Source organism: Balaenoptera borealis (genome assembly GCF_965194805.1).
Source record: "Balaenoptera borealis genome assembly, chromosome: 6".
NCBI classification, from domain to species: Eukaryota; Metazoa; Chordata; class Mammalia; order Artiodactyla; family Balaenopteridae; genus Balaenoptera; species Balaenoptera borealis.
Window position 1 is genome coordinate 6,829,266 of NC_138863.1, and position 13,822 is coordinate 6,843,087.

Here is a 13,822-nt window from a genome sequence, read left to right on the forward strand (position 1 = left end):
ACAGCGTGGATGAATTTTGAACACGTTTTACTAAGTGAAAGAAACCAGACACAAAGGGTACATACTGCATATTATATTTATATGAGATGTCCAGAATCAGCAAATCCACAAAATAGAAAGCAGACTAGCAGTTGCCTAGGGTTGAGAGAGTTGGGAGGAAACGGGGAGTAAATGCTAATGGTTATGGGTTTCCTTTTTTTTTTTTTTTTTCCGTTGCGTTGGGTCTTCGTTGCTGCACGCGGGCTTTCTCTAGTTGTGGCGAGCAGGCTTCTCATTGCAGTGGCTTCTCTTGTTTCGGAGCACGGGCTCTAGGCGCACGGGCTTCAGTAGTTGTGGCATGCGGGCTCAGCAGTTGTGGCTCGAGGGCTCTAGAGCACAGGCTCAGTAGTTGTGGCACACAGGCTTAGTTGCTCCGTGGCACGTGGGATCTTCCTGGACCAGGGATCGAACCCGTGTCCCCTGTATTGGCAGGAGGATTCTTAACTACTGCGCCACCAGGGAAGTCCCATGGGTTTCTTTTTGGGGTGATGAAAATATTCTAAAACTGACTGTGGTGATGATTACACAACCGTGAATATACTAAAAACCACTGAACTGTATACTTTAAATGAGTGAGCTGTATGGTATGTGAATTTTGTCTTAGTAAAGCTGTTTTTTAAGTAATTTATAACTTGAACATTTTACTTACTTTCTACTAGTCTTCATTTCACAATGGAAAAAATACTTTGTTTAACTTTGAAATTAAGAATATAAGCACTTTAATGCCCAAAGCCAAAAATGTTAACTTTTTAAAAACTTTTAAATAAATTAAGCTCCATCTTAACTGATAAGGCTTCACAGAATCACACTGTTCTCTACTCAGATTTCAAAATACCTTATAATGTGTTCATAAACTAATTTACCAGTGTATTAGTTCCATTTTCTTTTTTCCACACTAGGTATGTGGTCCTATAAAATCACTACTGTGTACTATGGTAAGGAAATGAAAAGAAGTAATGTGTTTGCTGGGGACAGTTGGAACATATGAAAATATCAGACATACATGAAATGCTAAACTAATAAACGACCATCTCAAATCTATACACATCAAATTTTCAAAGACTTTCCCCATCAAAGACTTGGGGAAAAGTTTTAAAAGAACCTCACGAATAAAGATTCCTTTTGGCGCTTGGTAAGGCTTCTCTTTATACACGTCGTTATGGTCTTGTTTCTCAACGTCTGGTCCATGACCAGCAGCATCTCCTGGGAGGTGATAAATGCAGAACCTCTAGCCCCACTCCAGACCTACTCAACCAGAATCTGCATTTTAACAAGATCCCGAGGGGACGTGTCTGCACATGAAAATGTGAGAAGCACTGTCATAAGACACTTCCTTTTCTTTTTCCATTAAGACAGCTCTAGCTCGCACTGGACTAACGTTTCACAAACTTGACACACATACAGCTCCGGTCCTGGGCCAGCTTGTCCTCAGTGCCATTCCTCACTCTTCCGCTCTACTCCAAATTGCAGATGGGCTGATCCCTGCAGGCTGGGTTTCCCAAGCAGGAGGGGGCATGGGGTGAGTCTCCATGAGCAGCTGTGTCCTTCCAAGCCTCCAGCCCCCGCCAGATGACCCATGGTGGTTCCAGCCTCTGGCGAGTGGTAGCTGTTCCTGATATGCTGCCTCCCGGCTTGTCCTCCAGCTTTGGGGTGGCAGTGGTTTCCTGTTTGCTGCCTCATCACAGAGTTGCCTCACTGCCCACTGTTTGCATTCTCAATTCTTCAGCACCTGCGTGACCACTCCCCATTGAACACTCTCTGTTTTAAATACTTAAAGTGGGTCGTTCCTTTTTGGACTCAGAATGATACCCCATACCATTCTGGATATTTCCCCTGTGCACCACATATACCAGAGGAATTTTCTGAATGGCTTATCTGCTTTAAAAGGGGGAGTAGGGAAGGGAGGTTGGGAGCTACCACACACACAGTAAACCTCACATTCCATCAATCTCTAACAACACAAAAGAAAACTCAACCTTAAGCTATTTGTACAGCAGATGTGACTGTACTCAGAAACTCAAGTCCTCAGGGTGTATTTTTAACACTCTACCCATCCCTCCTCCTCAGCCAGAACAGCTGGTATAACAGCTATTGTTTTAAGAGGGAAAAAAAAGCCTCCTTAAGAACAGAATTCTGGACAAACACTGGAATCTCTGAGAGATCAAATCTTAATAACAGTTGTAAATCACAGGATCCAACCTATACTGGGCACACACCATGCTTGAGGACCAAGCAACAAGTGAGAACAACTCCTATCAGTACCATTTAGGGCTACTTGGAGATCTTTCTAGAAGCACCTCTGACCCATCACTCTCATGCTCTGAATAATCCTTAGTGGCTCCCTCTTGCCCAAGGCCACAAACCCAACTCCAGGGCTATCCTTTCAAAATCCAGCCTGATCTACCTTTCCAGTCTCTTCCTCATTCCTCTCAATCTGACCCACTCACCCTCTGACCATTCCCAGGTGTGCCTAAATCTGCAGATACAACATTCAACTAGGTGGAAAGTCCTTCTTTCCTTACTTAGCCTGACAAACTCTTTCCCGCAAGATCCTGCCTCCCAGGGTAGCTGGATTCTCACTCCTCTAAGCTTCCACAGCACTTACTACATCATACTGCCACATGCACGGGTGTCCATCTCCTCCTACAGGCTGGGAACCCCGAAATGGAGAAACTGCCTTCCATCTTGGGATCCTGACCATAGTTCAGATCCAGATCCAAGTTACTACCAGTGACACCCCGGGCAAGACACTTACCCTCTCCACCTCCAATTCCATAAGAAGGGAATGACAGACAACACCCAACACAGTGCGTTATCACCAATGCTAATGAGTTAACCCATGTAAAGTGCTGTAAAGTTAGCCCAAGAAAAGTGCCTGGCACATAGTAAGCATTGGAGAATTACTAGCGTTATAATTATTACTATTACTGTTATACCTGGAACAAAGGAGGTGTTCAATACCTATGTGCTGAATAACTGGAGCACTTCACAATAAAACTGTTTGTAACATTAGGACAAAAGATTACCCCACCCCAGGTATCAGAGGCTGACATAAGATTAAGCAAGAAATGGCTCCCACGGTAAAAGTACCAGCTGAACTCACTGGCCCTGGAGGAAAAGCGCACTGCAGCGGGATGAGATAGTCTGTGCCAGCTGGATCTGCCCAGGCTGTCCACAGACCCAGTCTGCCCTCAGCCACCTGTCCAACCACCTGCCGGAGGAAGCCGTGTGCTAACACAGAGGGCTCACCTGCAGCAAAACCCAAAAGCAGTTTGCAACAGAAACCGCAATGGGAAAACAAAGGGTGCAACTTTACTCCTGCAGAAAGGAAATGCGTCTTTCTGCAGCTAATACTTCGCGTCTGGAGTTCTCCACCGAGAGTGAGATGCCAAGCGGGTGCGCAGCCAGGGACAGCCCCCTCTCCCCGCTTTCCCGAGGAGGGAGAGAGAGACGGTCACGGGACGCGCATCCCTGCCCTTTCCCGCACGAAAATACACGCGAGGGGAGGGAAGGGAAGAGCCCCACACCTGGGTCCAATCGGATTTCTCAGGGGCCACAGGTGAGTGCAGAGCACCCAGCGGGAAAGAGCCCGATCCGTCCTCAGAAATGTGCAGAACCCGAGTCGGGGAGCGCTCGCCGGCCGGACGCAGCCAGGAGTCCCCATTTCTGGTGCGCTCGCCCCCCAGCCTGCAGGCCTGTCCCTCCCGGTCCTCGCGGCGCGGGGCTTCCTCGCGGCCCGCCCCGCCAAGCGCCCCGCCCGCCCGGCCCCGCGCGGCGCCCACCTGCTCCCCGGCCCGGGGTCCCCGCCGCCGCCCCGCCGGGGGACGCGCTCAGCCCCGGGCGCCTGGTCCGTTACCCCACGGAGCGCGCTCCGTCCGGGCAGCGGCGCCCGGCGGGACCCTAGGCCGGGCCGGGCCGGGCCTGGGCGGCTGCTCGGGCCGAACTGCGGGCCTCACGGGGCTGCCGCGGCGTGAGGGGCGCGCGCCCGGGCCGCCGCCGCGGGCTCACCTTCTGGCGGATCTGGCCCGACGTGGACACCTTGCGGATGAGCTTCTGCGGGGAGCCGGGCTCCGCCTCGGGCTCGCTGTCGGACGACTCCTCAGGCGGCGGCGGCGGAGGCGGCTGCGGCGGACCCGGCGGGGGGACACCCGCCGCCGCCGCCATGCTGCCGGGCCAGCGCGCGCACAGCGGGCGGGGGCGGGGCCGGGGCCGGGGCCGAGCCGGGCCGGGGGGCGGGGCCTTGAGGGGCGGGGCCGGGACCGCGGTCTCCAGCTCCGCCCCTCCGCGCCCCCTGCCGGCCACGCGCGCAGCCGGAGGTGGCGCCCCTGCCGGGTGTCTCTTCGCCCCCACCGGTGGTGTCAGAACCACAGGTTTTAGCGTCTGTTTCTTTTCTTCCTGGGACACAATTTGTGTGTTTTTTTTTTTTATTTCTGTGTTCACTCTTTTTCATCTTTAATGTTCCCCTTCAAGAATGTAAGTGACCTCCAGGCGGCCCAGGACTGTCTTTCTTGCCCTGCATCGTGTCTCCAGCACCTGAAGAAGCGTCTGGCATTTAGTAGTTAGTTGCACGACAGACAGTTCTCGGAGTGGGTGAATGCATGCATGAATGCAGGAGAGAAAGTACTTGGACAGGCCTCTGGGATGCCGGAACAGGGATACACAGTTCCATCCGAGAAGGCTTCCTGGAGAAAAAGATAAAGTGAGACGGAAAATGTGAGGAGTTATCCCTAACCGGGGACCCCTGTTCCAGGGCAAGAGATGAGATTGTGCAAAGACCTGGAGGCAAGAAAGAACACATCTCTGGAAAAAAGGGAAACTGTAGCCTGAAGGAAGGAAAATACTTGAAGAGATGAGCGTGTGGGCGGGCAGGTCAGACTGGGCCTTTGTAAACCTGATAAGGGGGTTGGTCTTTTAGGCTGAGTCCTGAAGGCAACAGGAAGCCCCTGAGCCATCTTAACCCTGGGCGGGGCTAAGTCACTGAGGCCTGTGATCCAGGCTTTGAAGCAATCAGAGCAGGTGGCTGCCCTGGATTACTGGGAGGGGCTGGGGAGACAGAGAAGTGGACTTAGGAGGGTAGCTGGAGGAGAGGCAGAGGCAATTTGAGATAAGCCCCTCCTTGCCAGCTAAGACAGCTGGAGAAGTGGGAGTGAAGTTGGAGGTGAGATCAGCTGAGTTTTTGCTGCCCTATGGGACATCCAGGTGGAGAAGGGTTTGGCGCCACCTGAGAAGGGCAAATCCTCTTTAAAGACCCTATCTCCAAATACAGCCGCATTCTGAGGTACTCAGGGGCTGCACAATTTTCCCCTTGCCCTTTCAAAGGGCTGCTCCTAGAGACACAGTGGCTCCTGTCCTGCCTGCGGGTCAGCACGCCCTGGCCCCCACTGCACTGGGCAATGCTTTCCAGAGGCAAAATAAGTGAGACCCCCCCCCCGGGGGCCACAGAGGAGCATCTGGCGTGGGGACATGGCCAGGGGAATGGATTCACCGCCAGGACAGAGCATGTCAGGGCCTAATGCAGGAACACTCTGGGACACGCTGGGGACCCCTGGTGAACCCAGCTGTGCTGCCCAGTGCTGTAGCCACTAGCCACGTGTGGCTACTTCAATTTCAATTTCAATTAATTAAAATTAAATTTTCAGTTCCTCGGTCACACTAGCCACATTTCAGCTGCATGTGGTTTAGCAGCTACCACAGGGGACAGCACAAATACAGAACATTTCCATCGTCACAGAAAGTTCCACAACGCGGGAGGACAGTGATGGCTCCCGTATACGGCCCACCGGCCACACACCAGACACTTGACCAGCGATTCTAGTCCACACACATGTCCCCCAGAGCAAGCTTGATGGTCTCATTCTAGAGATGAAGACCTGAGGTTCAGATACGTCTCCCAAGGAATGCATGAGAGGCGGAATTTGAACTGGGACTATGTGATTCCCAAGTCCTTGACCCTTCAGGGCTAGGCCTCCCAGGAAGCCGAGGCTCGAAGGAGCTCATAGGAAGAAAGAGGAGAGAAGGGTCTCGTTATGGGCTGACTTGTGTCCCCCCTCCCAACATTCATACGCTGAAGTCCTAATCCTCTAGTACCTCAGAATGTGGCCGTATTTGGAGATAGGTAGGTAATCAAGTTAAAATGAGGTAATTTTAAGGAGGTGATCAAGTTAAAATGAGGCCATTAGGATGGGCCCTAATCCAATACAACTGGTGTCCTTACATCAATAAGAAGACATTTGGACGCAGACAGGCTCCAAGGGAAGACCATGCGAAGACACACAGAGAAGTCATCTGCAAGAAAAGGATAGAGGCCTCAGAAGAATCTGACCCTGCCGAACCCTTGATCTCAGACTTCTGGTCTCCAGACTTGTGAGAAAATACATTTCTGTTGTTTAGGCCCCCAGGTCTGTGGTACTTTGTTATGACAGCAAGGAGCTGACTAATAAGGGCACAGAGGGGAGGGTGTCCTGCATCTCCACGGAGGTTGGTGATTTTTGTATCAATTAATTACAGTGTAGTGTGATACATAAGTGCAAAAATCTAAGGGTGTTGTAGGGGGAGGGACGGTACAACAGGAGAAAGAGTGATAACTCTGCCGGAGGTGTCAGGGGAGCCTCTGCAGAGGACGGGTGACCCCAGCCTGGTTTGGAGATTTGAACTGAAAGGCGAGGGGATGGAGGGAATTTTCCAGGAAAACACAAAAAGGCAGGAGACTACTAGGCAAGTTGGGAGGATGACAAGGGATTTGGATTTGCTGGTGAGCCACTGGTCAGGCTGTGGGGAGTCTGGAAGGTGAGCTGCACCAGGACCCAAAGCAGCCTCTGTCTGGCTCAGGAGCAAGGACGTTATCCTCTGGGCACCAGAGCCACTGAAGGGTTTTTGAAAAGCAGAGGAGGGTTCTATCCCTGATCGGGGAACTAGATCCCGCATGCATGCCGCAAGAGTTCTCATGCCTCAACTAAGAGTCTGCATGCCACAACTAAAGATCCCCGTGTGCCGCAACTAAGACCTGGTGCAGCCAAAATAAATAAATAAATAAATATTTTTTTAAAAAATAAAGTGACTTACCAATCCAGGCAATGCTGATTTGGGCCAGAACCGAGGAGGTAGTTGTGGAGGTGGAGAGAGGAGGTGACAGACAGAAGACATAGTAGAGGGAAGAAGAGGGACCAGCTGCTCCTAGTCAGGAGATTAGGGAGCAGGGCAAGTCGGAATGCCTCCCAGATACGGGGCTTTCCAGGGAAGAACGCCCCACTGAGCACAGTAGGCCTAGAGGAGAAGATGAACTTGGTTTGGAGCAAACTGAGCTTGAGATGTCTCGGTGTGCTGTTGCCTATACCCGTTAGATGCTCAGGGGATACCAGGGTTCCAGGATCCATCACTTTAGAGGCGAAAAGCCAAGGGCATGAACGTGAACGCAAGGGAGCGTTGGGAGGTAGAGACTGTGGCTGAATAGGAGTCTATTTGCAATTATGAAAAAGTACTAGAAATTGTCACAGCCAAGAGGAGCCTAAGGAAATGTGATGACTAAATGTCATGTGGGATCTTGGAACAGAAAAAGGACATTAGGTAAAAACTAAGGAAATCTGAATAAAGAATGGGCTTTAGTTTAATAATAATATGTAAATATTGATTCATTCAGTGTGGCAAATGCACCATCCTAATGTAAGATGTTAATAATTTAGAGGAAACTGGGTATGGGAGAACTCACTGTACTTTCTTTGCAACTTTTCTGTAAATCTGAAACTATGTGAAAATAAAAAGTATATTTTTAAAAAGAGTATTAGGCTTAGTAAGAACTATATTATGTTCTTAAATCAGAGGAACATAACTGCCATATTTTCTCTGATGAGCAAAGAAGGCTTTGTGTTCTCTGGTGGCTGCAGAGTGCTGTTGCCTTGGAGACCTCCCCCAAGGTGGCACGCCTGTAAGAGCACATTCGCCCGTACCTCCTTATGCAATGAGTCACGCTGTGAATCATCTCTAACAATATGCTGCTCCCCGAGTTTACCCAACCTTAAGGGCATATCAAGGTGGCAGTAATAACACACTTCACATCCAACCTAATCTTTCTTCTCGACCTGTCAATGTAGAAGTGCACCTCCTGTCAAAAAGAACCGCTTCACGTTAGAATAGATAAAGGATGCACTTGAAAACATGGGAATTATCTTATTTTACCCTGAACTGCGGTTATGATTGACATCTGGAGCAGGACATTTGCTTTACTGTGTGTGACACGTAGTTCCCCTGGCCCCCAGGACCTGTGTCAACCAAATATCACCCCCATACATTTCCAAGTGCACCCAGCTGCCGCCCCCTCCCTGCCCACCCCCCAAGCATAAGTAAACTAAACCCTTAGGGTTGTGATATTAGACTGGGAGGCAAGCAGTGAAAAATGTTAAAGGAATAGGAAAACAGACACTCTAAAAAGAAGTTATCTACACGTGATAAAATTGTAGAGAACTAAATACACACACACGAATACAAGTAAAAAGGGGGGAATCTGAAAAAGATGGGTGGATTACAACTACATGTGAATCTATATAATTATCTCAATAATATTTTCAACTTAAAGAAAAACTTAAGGGCAGCCATTGTTGAATAATAAATGCTCCGACCCCCCCCCCAAACTCTCATATACACATTCAGAATCAAAAGGTGAGCAAAGGGAATTCCCTGGCGGTCCAGTGGTTAGGACTCTGAGCTTCCACTGCAGGGGGGCACGGGTTCAATCCCTGGTCAGGGAACCAAGATCCTGCATGCCACACGGTGTAGCCAAAAAAAAAATAAAAATGGTGAGCAAAGTTCTGGTTGTTATAGACTCAGGGAAACGAGAGTTTAAATCTTGACTCCAACTCTCACTAGCTGTGTGACCTTGGGTAAGGTACATAACCTCTCTGAACTGCAGTTTCCTCATCTAACAAATGGGAAGCATGGTTGGAATGATTAGATGTAACAGGTGAAGTGCCTAGCACAAGGCGGGTGCCCAGTAAATAGCAGGGACCCCTACTTCTCCTTTGGTTGCAGGTTGCAGAACTTTGCCCCAAGTTCTCAGCTGCCGCTTTCTCCATGCAGCACCCTCAGCTCCTTTGCACCCCGTTTCTCCCACTGCACCTACCTAGAAAACCCTGGGCTGCACATCCAACCTGCACACGGGACATCCTACCTTCCGACGCCAGAGCAGACACAGCGCCTCTAGTGCGCAGGCCCAGCCAAGGAGAGGTTCCACATCCCGTTCGGGGCAGCGGCTGCTCACTTCCTGCTCCCACCCGCTCGCCCTTGTAGGGGCGGCCAGCTGCAGGTCGTAAACTAGCCAGCACGCGAAAGTCAGGCGTTTTGGTACCAGAATAACCTGGAGGGCCAGGGCTGTTCTGACCTCTGTTCTCCAGGGACTGGCCTTCCAGCTCTTCTCTCTGGCTCTCACACCCACACAAAGGTCCGACCTATTACTGCCCACCCTGACCTAGGATATCCTGGGGTCAAGCAATGCAGGAGCCAACTGGCTGATCCTCTCACCAGGCCCTGCCAGGCAGCCTCCCAAGTCCCTGGCTAGCCCGGCATCTCGGGTGGGAGCCAACCACAGCCAACCTGTGGGCTTGTGGGGTAGGAGGGCAGCAGAAGGGCTCAGATTCCCAGAGGAGCATGCCGCCTCCCTGAGTATCCTGAGAGAGGGGTGTGGCTGGAATGGAAGCCTGCCGATGGGGAAATCGCGTCTGACCCTGCAAACCCACAGCTTTCTGCCTGTATTTTTTTCTTAATTTTTTTTTTGGCCGCATCACGCAGCATGCGGGATCTCAGTTCCCTGACCAGGGATCGAACCCGTGCCCCCTGCAGTGGAAGTGCAGAGTCTTAACCACCGGACAGCCAGGGAAGTCCCATGCCTGTGTTGTTATTATTATTATTCCTCCTCCAGAAATGAATCCTCATCCCTGTCAATATCAGAGTGCCTCATATTCACCACTCAAGTTCAAACCTTGCTTTGTGTGTATGGGATCCTGTCCAAGGTTCCCAAGTGGAGCCTCCGGTCTAAAGCCCAGTCCCCAGGACACAAACCAGCCTGGAATCCTGCTGAACAAACCCAGATGTGGGAGCCTTCATATGCATGGAACCCACACTGTGTCTGGCCCTCTGCCACTGCTCTTGGTCCTGGAGACCTGACCCCGAGTGTCCAGCCCACACATGCCCCCTCCCATTCACCCTCGTACCTCCTGGGAGCGGGTTAAACTGTGCAGAACTCTCCAACCTCCTTTCATCCTGTTCCCTTGAGACATGGACCAGAGCCTACACATCCCCCAAGCCCCTCCGTGGCCACCAAGAGAGCCATTCAGCCTCTCTGCCATCATTAGCAGGCCCCAAGGCCAGGCTACCACGGGCCAAGAAGGGGATTCTGCAAAGGACAGGGCCCTGGCATCACCACCGTTACGTCTCCTCCTTCTTCAGCTCCACTTTCCTCCCGGACGCGAGCATCCTTTCCCCCACCCCTTCTATGCCCAATCTCAATGGAGACAGTCTAAACAAGAAGCCTGTCTGACTCACAGTGAACCCCCTCTTCTGGGACAACCCATTCCCAGGGCTGGGCTCTGCCATCGTTGGCCCCAGGGCACTGATCCCCTGACCGAAGCTGGGCCAGATTCTCCTGCCCAGAAACGGCACGCTGGAACCAGAGGCTCGGAGACCAGGAGCATTTGGTTCTGAGCTACCAGCAGGTGAATGGCCACCCCAGAGGGCAGGACCCTGAGCCCCTGGGCTGGGACCCCGGGCCTTCTCTGATTTCCACCCAGCCCAGGTGTGGCAGCTGGAGATTCTTCCTTCAAGTCAGTTCTCTGAGCCACTCTGAGGTCCTCCCAATGCATTCCTTTTTTCCCCCTTTAAACCAGCCAACTCGCATTTCGTTGTTTGCATTCAGTGGAAACAACCAACAGCCCGGAGCTCAAACAGGACTTGGACCCAAAAGTTAATTCAGAGTTGAAGAGTGTTTTTAGCCACATTTGTCCACTGCCCTGTTTCTCTTGGGAGGCTCTTTGTGTGCCCTGGAGCTAGGATTGGTCAGGTCATTAGACACACTGCTCCCCCTCCAAGTTTCCAGGGAAGCAGCTTACCCCAGGGGTCCTGGAGAAAGCCCGGGACACACCTGGCCCCTTCGGGTGAGTGCATTGATTTCAGGATGCCTTCTCGCCTTGATGGGTCTCCTTTCTAGATGCTGCCCTCCCCCCTTCCCAGACTCAGGGGCCCTCAAGGCTGCAGCTTGTGTGCTGTTGACGTCACTCGGCTCCCCCAACAAGTCAGCCTGACTCACAACCAGGACAGAAGAGACAAACTTTATTTCTGTGAAGAAGACCCGCACTTTGGTATTTAGCATAACTACAGGGCTAACTGTGGGGGGCTGCTACCATGCTGCTAACGACCCCATTTCCCCATCCTGAGCCGCCTCTTCACTCATCCACAGCCGCCTCCTGGTCTGTCTTCTCTTCCTTAAGTTCTCTTCCATCTTTCAGATTTTGGCGAGCAAACTCCTCAAAAACCAAATTTTCATCCTGAAAACTAAAATAAAACAAAGAACACTTTGATCATGGCATGTTCTTTGAAGCTTTCAATGAGATCTTGAGGAAAACAAGATCCTTGATCTCCCTTTGGCAACACAGGAACCGATCAAGATTTTCCTACGTGATGGAACACGGGACAATGCCGTCCTCCTCATAGTTTTGCAAGTAAAATCTCTTTAACAAACAAAAATCAGAGAAAATGAAGGAACCCACAGAGTAGACATACATGCCCGGAATAACTGTGTGTGTGTATGTGTATGTGTGCGCGTGTATGCATGTGTGTATGCGTGTGTGCATGTCCCGGTACTAGGGAGCAAAAGGAAAGCCAGGCCCTGCGCAGGTATTGAGAGCATGGGGCGTGTATGGGCGTGTATGGAAAGACCCAAAACGGGGTTTGCGCTTGTCTCAGCCTATCAGTAACCACTGTTGTGGTTGGACTGGCCCTTGTGGTTCCTGTTATGACTGCAAGATGCCCTTCAGCAATAACCATCCGGAAACTTTTAGAAAATAAAGGTTCATTACTTACAGGACCTGGAAATTATACAGCATATACCTGGGGCCACACAGCGAGGTCGTGGGTAGAGAGGGAGAGCACACCGCACAGGCCTGGGGTTCTGCCTTTACTGGGGTTGGAGGTGGGGGCCTAGGGTTTCGAGGGCTCACTCTTTATTGGTGAATTTAAAACAGAAGAGCGGGAATATACAGCGCAGAAAGACAAAAAACAAGTGGCTCAAATGATCTGCTATCGAAATCCGCCAAAATCTCTAAAACAAAGGAGAGGGAGAGCCAGAGGGGCTCTGATCTAGTCCAGTGGCTGGCAATGTGTTTATTTGAGATAGCCATTGCTGAAGGGGAAGCCCCTTTGAAGCAGATGCCTCGGCAATCAAAGCTTAAGTCAGGCACTTGCATTGCAAAAAAAGAAAAAACAAAAACAACTGTGAGAGGTCACATTAGGGCTGTGGAGGAGGAGGTCACAGAACGGGATAACCCCAAGCAGTGCTCACCTTTTCTTGGTCTTATCTGTGAGCGTGGAAGAAAGGAGAGAGAGATCTATTAGCATAAATCCCGTCTACTGGAAATTTTCTTCCTTTGTTAGGTCACTTTATAGGTGGAGGAATAAAAGGCCTAGATATACTCATTTCATGAGAATTGTGTGTAATTCCTGCTTCTCTGCCATTTCCCGCTCGGAGGGCCTTTCTCCCTGCATTTTTAACCATCGCTTCCTCTAGAAGTTGCCACCACAACCTTCACCTCCCCAGGCAGAATCAGCCACAACCTCGCCTCTAGGACCCTTTCCCTGATTAGCCTCAGCCCCTCTGATGTTGTGCTTCTCCTTTCTAAGCCTTTCTCCCTATGTGCCCTTTGGACCCTGTCCAGATCAGAGTCCCAGGAGCTGTTACGACCCACACTCCAGGCCCGACTTCCACGTCCGGCTCTCTAGGGGTGAGTCCTGGGACTTGACATTGAACCAGTACTCCAGCGGCTGGGGGGAGGGGGTGACTAAAGCTTGAGAACCACTCCCTGGCCCCTCAGGGAGTTTGATTTCTCTCTTACACATTGATCTTGGGGTGGGGAGCGGGTGCAGGGAGTGGGTTAGATTTTCACATATATTTTGCAGACCCAGGGTTATTGCTAATTCTTTGTGAGGTTTTCTGCTTTTTGTTTTTGTTTTTTTAAATTATTTTTTCTTATTTATTTATTTGGCAGCGTTGGGTCTTCGGTGCTACACACGGGCTTTCTCTAGTTGCGGTGAGCAGGGGCTACTCTTCGTCGTGGGGCACAGGCTTCTCACTGCGGTGGCTTCTCTTGTTGCGGAGCCTGGGCTCTAGAGTGCAGGCTCAGTAGTTGTGGCGCATGGGCTTAGTTGCTCCGCGGCATGTGGGATCTTCCCGGACCAGGGATCAAACCCGTGTCCCCTGCACTGGCAGGCGGATTCCTAACCACTGGGCCACCAGGGAAGCCCCTTGTTTTTGTTCTTGTTTTTAGCTTTCTGCTGCCCACCTAGTAAAGTCCTAGTGTAATTGCCTCACCACCCACCGTGGTGAGCCAGGAAGAGCTAAGTGAGGCTGCACAGCTCCAGAGGGTTTGGGGGAGCTTGTGGCGGGGCTGAGCCACTGCCCTTATCTCTTGTGCCCATCTGGAAGACAGTACCAGGAGGGAAGTGTCTGTGTGGGCTGCTAACCACAGGGGACCTACAGAGAGGCTGACTCATCAAAATGACCCTGGGCGAGAACCATCCTGGATGG

The 13,822-nt window shown here is 51.1% G+C and overlaps 2 protein-coding genes across 6 annotated transcripts in view; both read right to left on the reverse strand.

Annotated features, from left to right (window-relative positions):
* The window catches only part of DGKD (diacylglycerol kinase delta), a 108,453-nt gene extending 104,233 nt beyond the window's left edge, over window positions 1–4,220 (reverse strand). For 4 of the 5 annotated variants that reach the window (XR_014245635.1, XM_082395521.1, XM_082395520.1 and 1 more), the window contains exon 1: window positions 4,048–4,220. Coding sequence is in view for 3 of the 5 variants with exons in the window: in XM_082395521.1 (XP_082251647.1) it covers window positions 4,048–4,203 (156 nt within the window). In the remaining 2 variants the exon portion in view is untranslated. The remainder of the gene's footprint in view (window positions 1–4,047) is intronic. The other variant, XM_082395525.1, reaches the window with a different exon arrangement.
* A 7,112-nt stretch (window positions 4,221–11,332) lies between these two features.
* SAG (S-antigen visual arrestin) overlaps window positions 11,333–13,822 on the reverse strand; it is a 38,140-nt gene continuing 35,650 nt past the window's right edge. Inside the window, exons 14-15 of the mRNA XM_082396665.1 lie at window positions 12,581–12,596; window positions 11,333–11,574 (exon numbers count right to left, since the gene is read on the reverse strand). Of these exons, the coding sequence (XP_082252791.1) occupies window positions 11,466–11,574; window positions 12,581–12,596 (125 nt within the window). The 3' untranslated portion in view covers window positions 11,333–11,465. The remainder of the gene's footprint in view (window positions 11,575–12,580; window positions 12,597–13,822) is intronic.